The sequence below is a fragment of the Colius striatus genome, chromosome 10, assembly GCF_028858725.1.
Source record: "Colius striatus isolate bColStr4 chromosome 10, bColStr4.1.hap1, whole genome shotgun sequence".
Lineage (NCBI taxonomy): Eukaryota > Metazoa > Chordata > Aves > Coliiformes > Coliidae > Colius > Colius striatus.
This window is the reverse complement of record NC_084768.1, coordinates 29,597,199-29,614,191: the sequence shown is the minus strand read 5'-3', so window position 1 is coordinate 29,614,191 and position 16,993 is coordinate 29,597,199. Positions and strand designations below refer to the sequence as shown.

Below are 16,993 nucleotides of genomic sequence, written 5' to 3'. Positions count from 1 at the left end.
TGTATTTTAGGGTCTCTCTTTTAGCCAAGGGATATGACCGTAGGGGACAGAGCTATGTTTGTTTCATTGTGCTAGTGCTTTATATTCAGCCAGATATTGAATTCTTACACTATAATTTCTATTAAAATATCCAGGATTTTGATATTTCTTACATAGTAATATATATTAGATTAGATTACTCAGGACTCATGTTGTGAGAAAGACTTCTTTTCCAGTAATATAAACATACTGATTACCTGGTGATGGTGGAATTGAGCATTCTGCTTCTTCCAGCAGTTGCTGGAACAAAGTAACTGAAAACATATTTTAAAAAATCCATGAACTGAGTTTTTAAGCTTCTTTAAATCAGTCTGTTAGGGGTTTTTTTTCCATATGATGTACACAATGGCAATCAGTTTTTGGATGGACCATCGTTGAATAATACATGAATGTAAATGGAGATTGTATGGAATCAGTTGGGTAATTCTGAGGAGTGCTTTAAGTCCACTAAAGAGCCTGAATAGCAGTTAATGGTTCTTCAACTTTATTATTGTTTATTATAATTGGCAGCTCTGTTGTATTTTTTGTCTGCATTGAGTTCTCTGGTTTCCTATAGAACAGCAATAAAAAAAGCTTACAAATAATAATGCTCTGTATCCTGTGGCAGCAAAATAATTTTGCATTAAGTTGTAGTTCTTGGCAGTCCGAGTGTGTTTGGTGTTGGGCAGCTCCAGCGGGATCAGCCCATGCAGGAAGGACTAAGGCAGACATCAGCATTTGGAGCTCTGCAAGCAAACAGGGATTGCATATGTCTGTGGTAACCCAATGCAGAGCTGCACAGGAGACCTCCAGAGCTGGGCCAGCAAGCTCCATGTTCAGCTTCTGCTCAGCCTTCCCAATTCCTGTCTATTCTCCCACCCCCTGTGAAGACCAGTATGATTTTAGTTACCTGTTTTGAGAACTGCTGAAGTAAGCAGAAATGTTTCTGTCCTCTAGAATGGAGGTTAGAGGTACAATGAATCTATACATACATGGCTTTAATACTCGGTTGGTTGTGAGATTTTCCTCTGAACTTAGACTGTCAATTCCATTTAAACAGCAGGAAAGGTGGTGATCAGAAAGGTTTAAATATCTAGTTGTTGTTCACAGCTCCCACAATTTAAGTGTTTCACTAGCCTGTTACAATTACTTCTATCATCTTTAGCTCAGTGTTTGCTACTAGCAAGCATAGGCTGGGAAGCAAATGGAGGAATATGTCATTCTCTTAATTTGGCTTAGTTCCGAAAGGCCAGTGGGGCAATCAAAACATCTGAGCTCCCCTTCATATAGAAGCATGGCTTTCTTTGCTGGAGCAGAGTCATAGCAGTGAGTGGAGCTGATTCAGCAGAGGGTACTTGTCTGGAACCTGCTTTGCAGAGTTTTCTATTGGTATTGCTGCACGTGTTTGCAGAACTTCTTGAATCTCAGGCTTTAAGTTTCATGAATAATCCTGCTCGTCTGCTGAACTGTGCTAACAACTCGCTTCATAATTTTAACTGTCCTAAGGAATATGCTCTGGATTCTTGTAGTAATAGCCAATAATTTTAACAGATTTATTTGCTAGGTTGACTGTTGGATAAGAATACCAGAAGCACTCTGGAATTACAGTTTCTGCTTTGCGTGTGATTTGTAAAGCAAGAACTGGTCACATTTTTTTTGAATCAAGACTCTGTTGTCAGCTATCTCTAGCAACCTGTGCAGCATGAGATATATTGCTTGCAGCATATTACAACATTTGTTCCTGACAAAGTACCTTTCGATCTTGTGTGTTTACTTTTTGCAGGGTCACTACTGAGACTGAGAGCATGAGGAAATGCTGACCTAAATTCTGAGAGATTCCTCTGTAGCTGAAAGACAGTCTGCAGGGCCTGTCTTCAGGTGCTTTTGTCCATTTGACCGTACCTTATAGTTTTCTTTCTCTCTCTCTCTTTCAGCTGTCGGACAAGCAACAGAAAGAGTTTGATTGTAACATCTAGCACTTCTCCAACTCTCCCACGACCACATTCCCCTCTTCATGGACACGCAGGTAACTCCCTAAGGCAGCTCTACCTGGGAATCATTAGGAAAAGTATCAGTGTTCATTGTAGTGATTTTGAATATATCAATACACTACAGCCAAATATGCTCTTTGAAACTTAATCTGACTATAGTTTTTGACCCTTTATAGCTTCTAAGAGGGTCACTACAGTTTCTGAATAAATGTTATATGTCCTTCTCTGTTCTGTACTTTCAACTTCACTGCCATGTCCATCCTCCACTCATTCTGGGAGATTCGGTCCTTTTAAACCCTGCAAAAGAACCAGAGATGGAGAACAAAGTAAAATTGAATGAAATACATGCATTAAAGTAAATATCTTGTTTTACCAGTGGCTTAACTGCAGTTCTCATGGGAAGCAGCATCCTCCTTGTTTCTCTGTGTCCCCAGCAGCTGTGCAGTGTGCCATCGTATGGTCACTATCTGCAACTTAGAGCAACATGAGATGTTTAGGATTCTTTTCTTTTTTCACATTACTGCCAGTTTTACCATGGCAGCAGCAGAGAAATGCTCATTTCAGAACAAATGAGCAACTGCCTGTTAGTCATTGAGGTGAAGTGTGTGGGGATGTTCTTTCTATAGAAGAAGAAAGTGACTGCTCAGTCTACTGGATTTGCAGAAAGGGTCACACATGCAGATTCAACAGCTTGCCTGAACAGCATGTTCACTTGATGTTTATATTGCTGAGGGAGGTAGGTGATGTAGGACTACATTGCTTTTGATATTTCAGAATGCCAAGAGAAGACGACTGGACTTCCATTATGGCCTTAATGGGCACCAGTTAGTAGATGTAACAGCTTGGACATTTGTGACACATCATCCACAGTGCAGCCTGTCAGGAAGCACATCACTGTGGCATATAAGACAAGTGGCTGTTGTTTTCATTATAATCAGATTTTCCTCCTCCTACGTGGCAGTATGTTCTGTAAATACTTTCTTGAGATTGAAACTAAGGAAATGCTGAGAAAGAACAGCAAATTGATAGTAGCTCAGTTAGAAGGAGCCATCTGCTTCTGTTTGCAGAGCATTGCATCTTGAGAGGTGACATCTAGCCTGATAAAGGGAAAAAGAGGAGCAAAGTTACTGTTCAGGGATGCCTGTGAAAGCTTCAGCCACTCTGAGTTTTCATAAAAATCTGTCACCCTTGCCAGGGATGCTATAAATCCCACTCATGGAAGGTTAGGAAGTTACTTTAATGTCATTGTTTTTTTTAAAATGACCCATGATTTTCAAATTACAGGGTTAACAAAATCTTGAGAGTGTTATATTAAAACCAGTTTTATTTTTGGCTCAGAATGTCAGATAAAATGCAGGACCAAAATTTGCATAGGGGAATTCCTTTTCACTTCAAACTCTTTGTTCTATGATGTGTGATTATGATAGTAGTAGCTTTGTAAAATTTGGTTTCCACAAGACATTTTTCTTGGTAGAGGTTCTTCACTTAGTTACATTGTTCTCTTTATTGTTAGAATCAATATCTGTGTTGGATTTACCAGATTCTAAATTAGCTGTACATGCCTTTAACTGAAGTGACAGAGAAGAGTGCTCCTCAGAATACGAAGGAAGTGTCCTTGATTCACAGATTGCAACAAGATGTTGATGTGATCTTTGCTCAGAAAACAAATGCAGAAATGTTCACATTAGAAATATTTCTATTTTCTTTTAATTCAGTTTCATTTTCTCTATTCCAGAAATGGAAAATAGCTTTTAGTGGTTTTGATGCTGTCTCAGGCTTTATAAGCTTATCTGTTATTAGAAGCTTGAGAGTGTCTAGTAGAAATAAGAGTAACTAATCAGTGGTATGCCATTGGTTCTGATGTTGCATATGGGATTTAAAACTAATAATTAAAGGGACATCCTTTGTGACCTCCAAGAGTAGCCAGTAGAGTGTAGGAAGACAAATTACTTGTAATTCGAGTTCTCTACCAGCACTATATTTGAGAGTCTTCCCTGGCAAAAAGAATTTATTCAAGAGACAAAAGTAGATGAAATTTAGAGTAGAGTCACAAATATTTTCTTAAGAAATATCATATATGAGATGTGACTTTGAGAACAGGCTGTGATATTTATTTAGTATTTGAACAGAATCTATCAATCTGTTTGTTCAGGCACATACACTGATGAGTTACTAGGAAATGCCGAAGCCTCTCCCTGGCCTCTTTTGTCTTGAACATGTTGCTCTCAATACCCATTCTGAACCTCTCAGACAAATCAAAGAAACAGCAACATGCAGAGAAATCAGGGAGGTTTTCTAAAATGTTGCTGTTCAGAAACTGCTCTGAAATCAGCTGCTGTATGGGACCAGCCTCAGGAATTATTCTTTTGTATGTACTGTAGAAGTCAATGGGAGTGATATAGTACAGCTGCCTGTCCATCAGGCAAACCCACCTCCTAATGCATACTGATCCAGGCAGATACTGTCTGAAGCAGCATCCAGATATGATGCCAGGCAATGTCATATCCTAGAAACGTAGAGGAAAAGGAATACTTAAGAAATCTGAGTATTTGAGATGGAGGTATATCTAAACAATAGTAGCTCTGCCATGAAATCATGTCTGATTCAAGAACACCTAATGGATTTGAAGCATCCTAATTTAGTTTTCAAACTACATGAAATAACATGTAAATGAGCTGGGATCTTGATATAGAGAGCTACAGCTTGTTAACTCTGTGGGGAAGTCACTTTGCTTGTTTAGTGTCCCAAACTTCCAAGTGCTCAGTTTTAGGAATACAGGTTTGAAAAGTTTCCCTTTAAATTCTTTTTCTTTCAAAATTAGAGGCAAAAGGAATACATGTGTGTTCCTTACATTTGTTTGTATTTCTTTGCATTGCTTTCTTTTAAATCTGAAAATTACAGAGAGATTACATCATGAGGTTGATTCCTAAGTTACTATTATGTGATATTTTAAAAGGAAAAGCTCAAAATCGAAGAAACAACGGCAGCTTTAGCATTCAATAGTAAAGAGAGATTTGTTCAGCTGGATAATTGAAGATCAGACTATTTAAAAACTGACTTTCCACAACTGTAAGGTAGCCAAATTGTTTGCCAGCTTCCAGTGGAGACACTTGTCACTGCTGGGACCTTTGTCCTGCTCCCATCTGTAATGGCAGGTGGAGGAAGCTGCTCGCAGGCAATGCTGTGGTACTGAATTAAATTAATTCTCTTCTTACACTGCAAGTTCCACCTTCCAGCAGAAAAAATGGCTGTTACTAAGGAATCTCTGTATTAGTTATTTTTAGAGTGGGTAGAATATGTAACATACCAGTCTAAATCCTGCTTATTAAAGCTGTAATTCATCAGCATTTTGTGTTCCTCGGATGGTGCACCATGGCATTCTATAGATCATAGAATCATTTTGTTTGGAAAAGACCTTTAAGATCATAAAGTTGAATCACTCACCTCACACTGCCAAGCCCATCTCTAACCCGTGACCCTCAACTTCTCATCTAATTGGCTTTGCAATATCTCCAAGGGAGAGGACTCCACCACCTCCCTGGGCAGCCTGGAACAGCGTCTGACAACCCTCTCAGTGAAAAAGTTCTGCCTCATCTCCAATCTAAACCTCCCCTGGTGCAATTTGAGACCGTTTTCTCTTGTCCAATAATTCATTACTTGGGATAAGAGATCAACCCCCACCTTACTACAACCTCCTGTCAGGTAGTTGTAGAGAGTGATCATGTCTCCCCTCAGCCTCCTCCAGACTTAAACACCCCTAGGTCCCTCAGCCACTCCTCATAAGATTTATTCTCCAGACTCTTCCCCGGTTCTGTTGCCTATCTCTGGACACCCTCCGGCATCTCAGTGTCTTTCTTGTTGTGAGGGCTCCAACACCAAACACAATATCTGACGTTCAGCCTCATGAAATGAGACAGATGGTCATTTTAAGATTTGTGTGTACTGGAAGGCAGCTAATTCTGTAGCATGCAATAAGGCCTTTAGCTGCCAGTGTTACTATTCAGCAAATAATGTTAGTATGTTCTACATAGAAAACCACAACAACTTTGTTGTATTTGTTCTTACAAATCCCAGAAGCTGGTCTCAGAAAGTGGTTCTAGTGTGAGTTTTTGAACTCATTCCCTATCTAATGAATGATATGTTTGTAGGTGATAGCTGTGACATTCACCTATCTGTTGCCAGTCAGGTCTGCTTTTGTATGTTGAAGATACTGGATGTACAAATGCTTTGGCTGCATCTTCCTGTGTCCGAAAAATGTAAACCTTGATGCCTGAATTATTAAAGTTCATGTAACTGTGTTGATTTAGCTAATGGACAATCATTCTGTGTAACAGCCTCCCTTGAGAAAGAGTTGTTTCAGGTTCAGTAGTAGCTAACTATAACCCTTGAGCAACAGGGGAATTTACCTTTGCTAACAAAAAACCAGGGTTTCACAAAGCCTTGGTGAATGAGACCATCACACTAGAACTTCTCTTATTAAAATACTTTGAACTAGCACAGATGCATCAGTACTGAGACATTTTAAGGAAAGTAGTAATTCCCTTTCTCCCTGTTGTTGTTTTAAAAAGACTTGAATTGAGTAGAAAAACTAATTGCTTTTCATTTTAAAACTAGAAGCAACTCACAGGGGATCTAATTAAAATTCCTGTGTCTGGAAGGAAATATGCCATAAAAATCTGAAAAAGTAGTTGCTTAAGCATTAGTAGTATCTCTGTACCAGATCCTGCAGGCTCAAAAGAGTCCAAACACCCATATTGCTCATTTCAAAAGGTAAGAACTGTCATTACCCAATTTGCCAAGTTATTCTAAAATCCTGTTTTGGTGGTAATCTGGAAAGTTTACAGAAGATTGATGGAGATATAAAAAGAAAATGACAGTTTATTCCTTGTTTATGACAGCATGAGGCAATGGGCTTTTTGCTCAAAAAGATCATCTTGACACGGTAGAGTTTGTCAGCAGTAAAGCTTGAAAAATGGGAAGGCACCGAGGCTCCCCCCAAAACTGGCAGCCGCCTTTGCTTTGTTAGAAGATCTGTATAACCACAGAAGGGCCTCACTCCTACTGCATTTCCTCCTGATCTAACATGCTCCTTCAGCTTTCTGCTAGCAAGTCAATGGTGGCCCTAACCCCAGCTGTGTGCTGCTACCAGGACGTGTGTGTTTATGCACCACTGAGTTGTTCACTTCGTGGCTATTGTAGCCTTCTTCCATCTTTATTGTAAGCTTGCAGTGCCATCTAGACTGTCAAACCACTCAGCCCTCTCACTTCAAAAGTACCATAATGTCTGTTCTTTTGCTGCAACCAAAAGAATTAAAATGAATATATGCTTAATAGATGAATCACCAAAAATCATCTAGTTACTGATTTCTGATCACTCTTGCCCTTTCCCACTGGGTTATACTGGGAACGGGTTAAATGGTGTCTAGGTTTGGGTGAAGACTTCCACTGTGTTATATTACACTATGAAATCATTGCTGGTTCTTAACTAACAATACAAAAGAAGACCAAGCCATAGGAAATCAAAGCTGTTACTCAAACCCTTAGATTTTAATTTAGTTTGCAATTGATGAAGCAGATTGTGGAGTGGTCTGGAATTCACTTACCTCTCTCCAGTTCTCTCAACGCCCCTTGACACGTGTTATATCAGCCTGGGGCTGCTTTAATCTCAACCAGCTGCTATTTTTCCCCTCATAGACTTGTAGACCAGATGGAGTTTGCTGGCCTGTGCTGTGCTGTGGCCATCCTCATACCCCAGAAGGTGTCAGCTTGTTCTTCCTCTCCTCCTCCCTGCCTGCCCAGGCGTGTGTGCCAGGTGTGCACACACCTTACTCACCAGAAGCTGTGGAGAAATGCTGCTGCAGGTGTTTGTGAACGATTTCTATAGCTGAAGTGTGAGTGAACTTTACCTTCAGCTGAGCACAGAGCTTATATTCTGTTTCTGCTCAGCATAAGACTTAAGGTGTATGAATAACTTGGGTTGAAGTTAATACAATGTAATGATAACCTGCAGTACAGTGCTGGATGGGACCATAACCTCACAAACAGTGCTGGCCGGGGGTTTGAGCTGAGCATCTGGTACTTCTCCCAAACAGAGGCAAGTTCTTTGAAGATGACTCATCATTAATGTTTGACTTTTCAACATGACTTTTAAAACAAATCCATTTTACATGGGATGTAACTTTGAAAACGTTTCTGCTGAGCACAGTTATGTACCTTGCAGTGTATTGTTTGTCCAGCATCTATTTCATTTCCCCTCTATTATTTTAATGTTATTATCTATGCACAAAGAAATTGCTGTTGGCATATCTTTAGTATGTATAGTTTCTCTTTTGTGCTTGTATTAAGAATCTGAAAGAGCAAACCACTGAAGAAATGTGCCCAGTGGAAGGCAAACTTGCTGCCTTGAAGCTTATAATTCGTAACTTTCAAACATCTGTGCAGTTAGTCTGTAAATGATTCTGGCTTTCAGAAGGGCTTTCTGTGAAATGGTTGCTTTTTACTTAGAAATAAAATACATTGCAGTATACCAGTTACCAACCATATGCTTACACATGGTATGGCAGAGCCCAGAGAAAGGATTCTTGTGCTAAGTGAAAATTAAGTGTTATTTTTCCCTTGCTGTGTAATTTCACTGGAACTTTCATTTTCACAGTAGAAGTGTTATTTCAGAAAAGTGGTAGTTAGGGTGAAGGCTGATACATTATATCTTGATCAACTTACATGTGTATAATCCTTTTATTATGTGCAGTTCCTTTGGTATGTCTTCTTTTTTTTTCCTCAGTGAATTTTGCATTCAGCCTTGACATAATGTTGTGAAGAAATACTTTCTAACTGTTTATTATTCTTGAACCTGTCATCAGTCTAGTTTCTAACTCAGGTTCTTCTTTGAGATGTGTTAGGAAAAGCTTGTATATAGAAATTACTGTAAAACATTAAAAGACTGTTGTATATGTGTGATACATTACTTACGTGAAAGTGAAAAAGAAAACTTACACATTAAATTATTTCAAAAGGAGGGGAAAGACTGAGACATCCACATCAGAATATTTCTTTAGCAAACTAATGCTCAAATGAACAAAGACTCAAAGCTCTGTATTTTCAATTAGTTGTGACTACAACTTGCAGTTCTAAGTCTTACTACATTTGTTGCAAATGTGAATCAAATGTTTTTGTATTTATTTGGGTTTTTTTTACTTTCTCAAACAGGTAGCAGCCCTTTGGACAGTCCCAGGAACTTCTCTCCAAATGCACCTGCTCATTTTTCCTTTGTTCCTGCCCGAAGGTAAGGCAGGATCTGTTCCTTTTGGATGGGCAAGTAAACAGTCTATATGCTTTTATTTAGAAACAGCCCATAGGTTAGAAATTTTTTTGCTGTCTTTTACTTTTTCTCATGTTTCCTGTTTTATTTTATTTTATTCCTTTTGGTTGAGGTCTTTGCAGTACTCAGAATGCATTAGGTGCTTTTCAGACCTAGAAGAAGATAAATTAAGTAGTCAATACTGCCTAGGGAGGTGGCAGCGTTCTCCCAGAAGCATGACCTGTAGGACATGTGATATGACAAATAATTTAGTCATAGTGACATTAAACTCAGTTATGAATAGAGCAGTTGTATCTTAGTTGTAGTCCTACTTGTTTTCCTCTCTGAATAACTGAGGTGTATTCAAAGAGTTCTCATCTTCTTTGCTATGTCTGCATGAAGATGTAAACCTACCAAACCTTAGACATGCTCAACTGTGTGTGCTGTGCATTCATTCACTGCCCTCTGACTGGTAGCACCTTTCCTCTCCTGTCCTGGGTACTGATGTCAAGAGCACATTGTTGCTCTAATGAGCAAAATAGCTGATAATTGAAATTGCAAGTCTACAAGACTGTGGAAGAGGGGCAGCACTGAGATACCTGAATGTGAAGCTGTCACCTGTCCTGCAGCAAATGCTGGTCACAGTGTGACCGAACTAGTGGAAATAAATCTGTGATGAATTTAGTGTAAGGAATAGGCTTGAAAGAATAAAGTCTGCTGGGAGAAGCAAGTGGTGTATTGAATGTTGTATCCCAGCAGGTGGGCAAGATGGATAATGATACAGAAAGAAGAGGAAAAAAAGAGAGATCCAAGCAGGGTTTGGGCACAGTAGCAGGATTATTTGATTCAAGTGGTATTTTGGATTTGCTAAACTGTGTCTTGGATTGAAAAAACCTCAACTGGAGTTAAAAATGATCCGAGAGTGGGAAATCTCTGATCATCTGAGAGGAAGCTAGTTTTCTGAGAACATCAGATTTAGCTCGAGGACTAGTTAGAAAAAGGATAGATATCAAAACTTCAAAGAACCACAAAGCATTAGGATTTGATGAAATGAGGTACACTTTGTCTGAATGGCAAGTAAGTCCTGGAGTGTTTCTCCATGGAGGTGATTTGCTAAAAGACCTTGTGTCCTTGAATATTATTTGAAGTAGACTTTAGTCTTTAGGTCTCGTGTACGAAACAACTTTATAATATCATGTGAGATGTGACAGACTGCAGATGTATCGTCCTGCTGCCTCAGAGGGAAAAAAACCTAGTGCTGGTGAAACAATTCAAATGGACTCCTGGAATCCACCTGTATTTTAAAAGAGCTATCTAAGCCTGATCTGGGTGTATTCAGTAAGTTCTGTTGAAATCAACTGGATTTTTACCAATTGTCACAGTATCTGGAGTTCTGGACTCTGGGACACAGGAGGAGCGTTGCAGCTGAAACCAATATCAAACCTTAACGTAATTTTTCAGCTTCATTTTTCAACCTCATGTTTCAGTGTCATTGCTTTCAAAAATTTCAAGCAGCAAATAAATGTTTTCATGATAAAACTCTGAAGAGTGCCTTTTCATACTTTTCCACTTTTTAAATCTGATTTTAAAAGAAGTAGATGAATAAAGGCTAAGTGTCATATTGAATTATACGTTCATTTTACAGTATGCATATTGTTCTCTGTACTTTTTGTGTCATCGAAAAGAGTGCTTAAGCACAGCTTATTTTAGAAATGCTTCTGTTTTCTGCTTGCATTATACCCTGAATGCCAGCAGCATTAATATGTATTTATTAGATTATAACATAGTGGCTTGAGAGTGACTATATGATGGTACTAAGTAATTGCGTGTGTGGTGCTGTTACCCCAGAGAAATGGATATTTCACTGTACCTTTTAGATTGATGTTGCTGGGGCCTTAAGAGATGGTTCTTACCTGATTTCCTCCCTTTGACATCACAGAAATAATCTGCTGCTGATTTTCTGCCCTTTATATTTGGTGTAGTTTCTTTATTACCCTGTTTGGACAACGTTTACAATTTCCACTCTTTCATTATAGCTCCATGATAAGTGGAGTGAGAAATACATTTGGAAAACTCATTTTATTGTAGTGAGATTTGCTTTACACTCTACTGCAAGATTGTCCACAGTTTGACTAATGATTGATTGTAAAGCCCTTGCCAGACACCCTTTCAATGATTGTGTTATAGCCACAAAGTTAGCATGTTCAGGAACCCTCCTGCAACTTGTGGTTCATTCTGTCTATATTCACTCGAACTGATCTTGGAGTATCACTAACAGAAGATGAGAGTTTTTGTCAGAAATCACATGTGCATTTATTACTTCTTCCTCTCTCATTATCATTGTACAATTTCTTCCATACAGCCATGGACACAGAGCAGACAGGTAATACCATATTGCTGCTGTTTGTGTGTGTGTATGAACTACGCTTCTGTGCAGCTGAGCCTGGTATCTAACAAGTTTGTGTTGTAATAACCCCATTTAGGCATTCAGCTTCTATTCTTTCACAGTCAAAACAGGACATCTTTGCACTTTAGCTTAAAATAATGAACAGGTAGTGCTCTGGAGAAAATGTATTGTTCTTGTAACACCATCTTGTTTTGAATTTGACCCACTGTTCATGCATTTACCTACCATAAAAACCCATCCTTAATTAACTAATTAAATTGGTATTTTAAAGGCAAAATTTATTGTTTGCATGTTTTTATTGTGCTAGCAAAATGTCTGTCATAAATAACATAAAAGACCTAAACATTTCTTTCCAAGCAATATTGCATGAGGTCTCTCTAAAAATATGTTTATTAACAAAACATTGAAGTAACTTTGAAATGTTTTGCATAAATGAGGGAAGCTTTTTTTCTTCTCAAGTCTTTTTCGCTTTGCCTTTGATTTGGAATATTTCTGCTCTTGTCCCACTTCCTCCTTCTAGACTAGAGCTGATAGACATTGTGCTGACTGCTTAGCACATTGCTTGGTGAGATTGCATCAGCAGAAAGTAGCCCAAGCATGAAGAAGTATCCTGTAATTTTCTAACTGAGAAAGATTTCTTTTGTTGTTGTTTTTGGTTTTTTTTTTTTAACTTTGTCAAAATGAAGGCAACTCAGTAAAAAAGAAAATAGGATTTCATTCTGCAAAAGAAGGTGACTTTTGCATTCTTGTCTATGAGACAAAACAGGAATGTATGGTCTTGCTTCAGGACTGAGGGCCCAAACTGAGGTCGAATATTTCCCTAGTACCCCTGTGTGTTACAAGATGCTGAATGAAGATCATTGAAGTTTAGTGTGCAGTCACTGGCCACATCATGCAGCAACTTTGTAATGTTGATATTTGTTGGTTGTCAGGGTTAAGAAAGGAATTTAATGAATCCTTTTGGAGAATTTTGGAGATTGTTCTTTTACACTTAATTGTTTTTCCAAAGAAAGCATCATCCGTGGCTAAATGGGGTTTGGTTGTAACATATGCATGCAATAGAAATCTTCATTACAGCTCCATTTAAACTTTAAAATATGTATTTTTTTAATGCATGAAGCATGAGTCATTTTAAAAATTCTTTTGACGTGATATTCTTTCAGTGATGTAGAACAGTGAGTTTATTTCCTTCCCTAAGACAAATGTCAAAGAAGAGTGTTGTGTAGTATTGCTCGAAAATAAAAGGAGCTTGATCTGGAAAAAGATCAATAGACATTTATGCCTGAGTGTGCAGTGAACTTCTTTCTGAAGATGAGAATTCACAGATGTGGATAATAAGATGAGAAATACTATTCTTAAAGTGATAACATTTGGGTTTTCATAAGCACTAAGCACCATTTCAGGCCTGTACCTAACATTCTGTTTTATAGTGCACATGCATTAACATATGTGCACCCCAAAACCCCAGAGTTTTTCCAAAGTTAGAATGGTGAACTCTTCTAATTCAGCTTCACTTCATGGTCAGCCACTGATAATCCCCTCCAGTAAAACAAACAAACAAGTAGAGGCTGATGTGAGAAAGACTTTGCCTTTAGCATCCATACCAACATGCAACAAGACACATTATAGGACACAAAATGCATGCAACAGCGAAATGAAACCAGAGGCAGAAAAAGCACTGAGACTGAGCAAGATGTAGTTCAGTTTCCATCCTCACTGAGGCAGGTTTTGCCGGCAGAAGAGGGTTTCAAGGAAGGCAATGCTGATTCTTCTCAAAGCTGTAATGTAGTTCCTCAGTTTTGATGTTGGTAAAACAAAACCTTTTCTGCAGTATCTCCAATATTCATCTTGAGGTTCTTGTTTCTTTGGCTACGATAGTGAAATAACTAATATTGTATTAGCAGTTATTAGGAGGAGAAAGAGACCCTAGGTGGAATTTCTGTGATTTCTGTTTCTTCTGTATTTTGAATGTCTTGGCTGTACAAATCTGCTGTAGTGGATTTAAGTCACCAGTTGTGCCAGGCGATGTGCTAGGCAGAATACCTTCCAACTAGGTGAATAAACAAGTCAGCTTTGATCTACTATGATTTTTTCTCCCTTCAATTATAAACTTTATTTGCAAGACAGGGAACTGCATAAGTAATTATCCTAGGCATGACTGGTTTTCTTTAAATGAGCTGATTTCATTTTTTCCTGGTTTAGAAGCTCCATTTTTTCCCCACAACGTATAATATTTACAAATGCAGGATTCTGATGCCCATTTGTCTTTTCCAAAGTCACTTACTTTTATTTTTAGGGCTTACCCTAGCTGCTTTTTCACAAAGGTCATTGCAAATAGGATGCCTGATTTGTCCAAATAACATGAGGTTTTAACAAAAACAGTTAACAGATTTAATAAAAAGATAAAGAGATTTTGGTAGGGGTGGAAGTGCTTTTTTCCACCCCAAGAATTATCTGCAATACATCCCTGATAGTAAGTTCTCTTACTTCTTTTCCCCAGAACGGATGGACGCCGCTGGTCCTTGGCCTCCCTTCCTTCATCCGGATATGGAACAAACACTCCCAGTTCAACAGTTTCAGTAAGTGACACAGACTTTTCCAAGCAATTCAGTTTGTACAAATACACCCTAACAAATCAGCTGCTGAGTCTTTACTAAAATATCTGATCTTTCTTCATTGTTTTGCTAACATTATTTAATATACTAATTATTTTGAAAATTATTTTAATTATTGGTTCTGCTGCTTTTTCCTCCATTTCCCAGCTCTTACCATCTTGCACTTTGCCTTTAGCATTGGTGAAATGCCAGTTTAGCACTTGGCTCGACTGATCAGTTGAGAGGCACCATGGCTCAGATGTGGCGGGACTCTTAAGAGATAGTGCGTAATTACTAGCCAACTCTCAGCTTTTTTATAACTGGGAAATGAACTTGTCTGCTTTCAATTTCTTGGCATGAAAACCTCTGCTATCAGACTAGCAGGAAGAAAACCTGATAATCCACATCTGTTACTCAGCTTCAAGAATCTGAACCTCCTAATAAAGCCTTTAATTTCTTACATATGTCGTTAGAAGAGCTGGCTGCAGTTTGCTTGAGTTCTGGACTTTCCAAAGGGTAGCATGTCATGAACACCAGTAAGGTAGCAGCACCATATTAACCCTTATAACTCTCAGATACTTCACATAAAGAATCTTCTTCATTAGTTAGTGTGAGCTAGGTGTTGTGGTTATCCACATAGCAACCTTGCAAAGCCAAGCATAGAAAAATGTTGAGGCTACCTTTATGTACTTTGTGACACGCTTTTGTGTGTGTGTGTTATGGTCTCTTCAACTGTGTGGTCACATATCACATCTTTCCATAATACTACTACTGATCATTTTGGTTTTTATGTACCATTTAGAAAGGAGCTCTGCTTTTGTCTTTATAGTCTTAGGTTAAATGTTTATGGACATAAGCCAGGGCTGATTCCCCTTCTAAGCTAAGAGAGCGTGACTTATGCTGCAGATGTTTTTGCAAAGCTGTACTCATGTAACATGAAGGAAAGGTGTAAAAACCCACTTTGATTGCTTCCCACTAATCAGCAGATGATGCTGAGAGTTTTATTAGGTTTGTATTCCCGTGTGACCTGATGTAAGTGAACCTGCCTTAGCAGGGAGGTTGGACTTGGATGATCTCTAGAGGTCCCTTCCAATCCCTCCCATTCTGTGATTCTGTAATTCTTAGAGCTATTAAGCTTAGTATTACATTTCTAGGCCAATCCTACTTAATACTTGTCTCTGACAGTACTATTTTCATAATATTTCATAGATGAGAATGAATTTGGATTGATCTGAATAACACCTCTGAAGTTGATAAGCAGTAGACTATCAAACTGAAGTAGTAAGTAGTCAAGGGACTTCTCAAAAGACCTCAATAAATTAACCCCCCAGATGATGAGTTAAATAGAGCTTTGTGCTTCCATTTGGTGTGACCAGTCCTAGAGATGACATTTCTTTTTCAAGCAAGATTGAAGGAAGCCAGTAGACCTTCTTTCTGATGTACCAATCTTTCTGATCAGTAGAAAATGAACTAGCAAGAAGAGTGTCAGTTCTGTGTTCTGGCTTGTTTCTGTATGGCAGTTAGAGCTGGCCTGCATCTCTGTGGCCATAGGTCAGCTGCTCTACCAACCAAGCCACTGAACAAAACATTTACCTAGTCTGAGGTCAGTGGACTCATGTAGATTTTACTTTCTTCTTTTGCTCCAAATGAAGGATGATACTTTTAGAAAACTCACACATTTACCCTTTTCATAGAAAACATGGGGAATAACATCAGTCCAACACTGAAAAAGATGGAGAAGACCTTCTTTGAAGTTCAATGAATATAGAAGTCAGTTGAACAAGCCAATCTACAATTATTTGTGAACATCTAACCTGCTGTTAATTCGCTAGATGCAGAGCTGGCTAATTCTGCATCTGTAATTAAGACACTAGGGGGATGTTTGTGTTAGCCTGCTGCAAATATTGGATACAGTGATGTGATTACTTAAAAATCAATACTTCAGAAGTGTTTTACTTTGCTTTCACATTTTTTCATTCAAAGGTTGTACACCCTGACTGCTAGAGAAGCCCTTGGCAGAGGAAAGTCTGCTCCTCATTATAGTCTTTATCTTCAGGGCTTTCTTTAATTATTCTCTGGAATTACAAGTGTTATGATCTCATTGCTTTTAAGGAGAGAAAGTGGAGGGAGGATTTCGTTGGGTCCTATGTGAGTTGACCAGCACTGTTGCCCAGTGATTTTGCTATTGAGAGTCACAAAGCCTTGATGCTTTTTCTAGACTATTAGTTTTGATTTTTTATCTCTTCTAACTGTAGCAACTAATAATTATGTGCTAATCTTCCTTAACATAGTAGTTTTAGTTTAACTTTGTTTTGAATGAGACATAGATTTGCAACGCCACAACTTCAATACCTGCTAACGATGGTTTGTAAGACAATGTCTTTAGTACTTCCTGCTCTATTGTAGAATTCATGTTATTCATCATGAACAGGGTGTCAACTGACACCTAACGTTTCATTTTAAAGTGTTGCTGTTTTTTCATAGGCAGGTATTTCTTCCAACTCCTTATATTGTGTAAGACACAAAGGAAGACATCAAAGAGAGCTCTGAAATTCAAACAGGGCCTAAATAATTCTGTACTACAGGGAGAGAATCTTTGTTGTGTTTGACATAAGCAGTGTGCAGAGCAGAAGGGGCTATCAAATACCCAGACTCTCCGTCTTGGCTTCAGTGGATTAGACAAGTG

General features: G+C 38.5%; 2 protein-coding genes across 12 annotated transcripts in view; one reads left to right on the top strand and one right to left on the bottom strand.

Annotated features, from left to right (window-relative positions):
- Nucleotides 1-16,993, bottom strand: part of PRDX1 (peroxiredoxin 1) — a 354,386-nt gene that overhangs the window by 252,216 nt on the left and 85,177 nt on the right. The gene's annotated exons all lie outside the window — the stretch shown is intronic.
- The window catches only part of MAST2 (microtubule associated serine/threonine kinase 2), a 190,336-nt gene that overhangs the window by 120,968 nt on the left and 52,375 nt on the right, over nucleotides 1-16,993 (top strand). For 9 of the 11 annotated variants that reach the window (XM_062003286.1, XM_062003287.1, XM_062003281.1 and 6 more), the window contains 4 exons: nucleotides 1,953-2,044; nucleotides 9,216-9,291; nucleotides 11,669-11,689; nucleotides 14,214-14,292. In XM_062003286.1, the coding sequence (XP_061859270.1) occupies nucleotides 1,953-2,044; nucleotides 9,216-9,291; nucleotides 11,669-11,689; nucleotides 14,214-14,292 (268 nt within the window). The remainder of the gene's footprint in view (nucleotides 1-1,952; nucleotides 2,045-9,215; nucleotides 9,292-11,668; nucleotides 11,690-14,213; nucleotides 14,293-16,993) is intronic. The other 2 variants (XM_062003288.1, XM_062003282.1) reach the window with 1 other exon arrangement.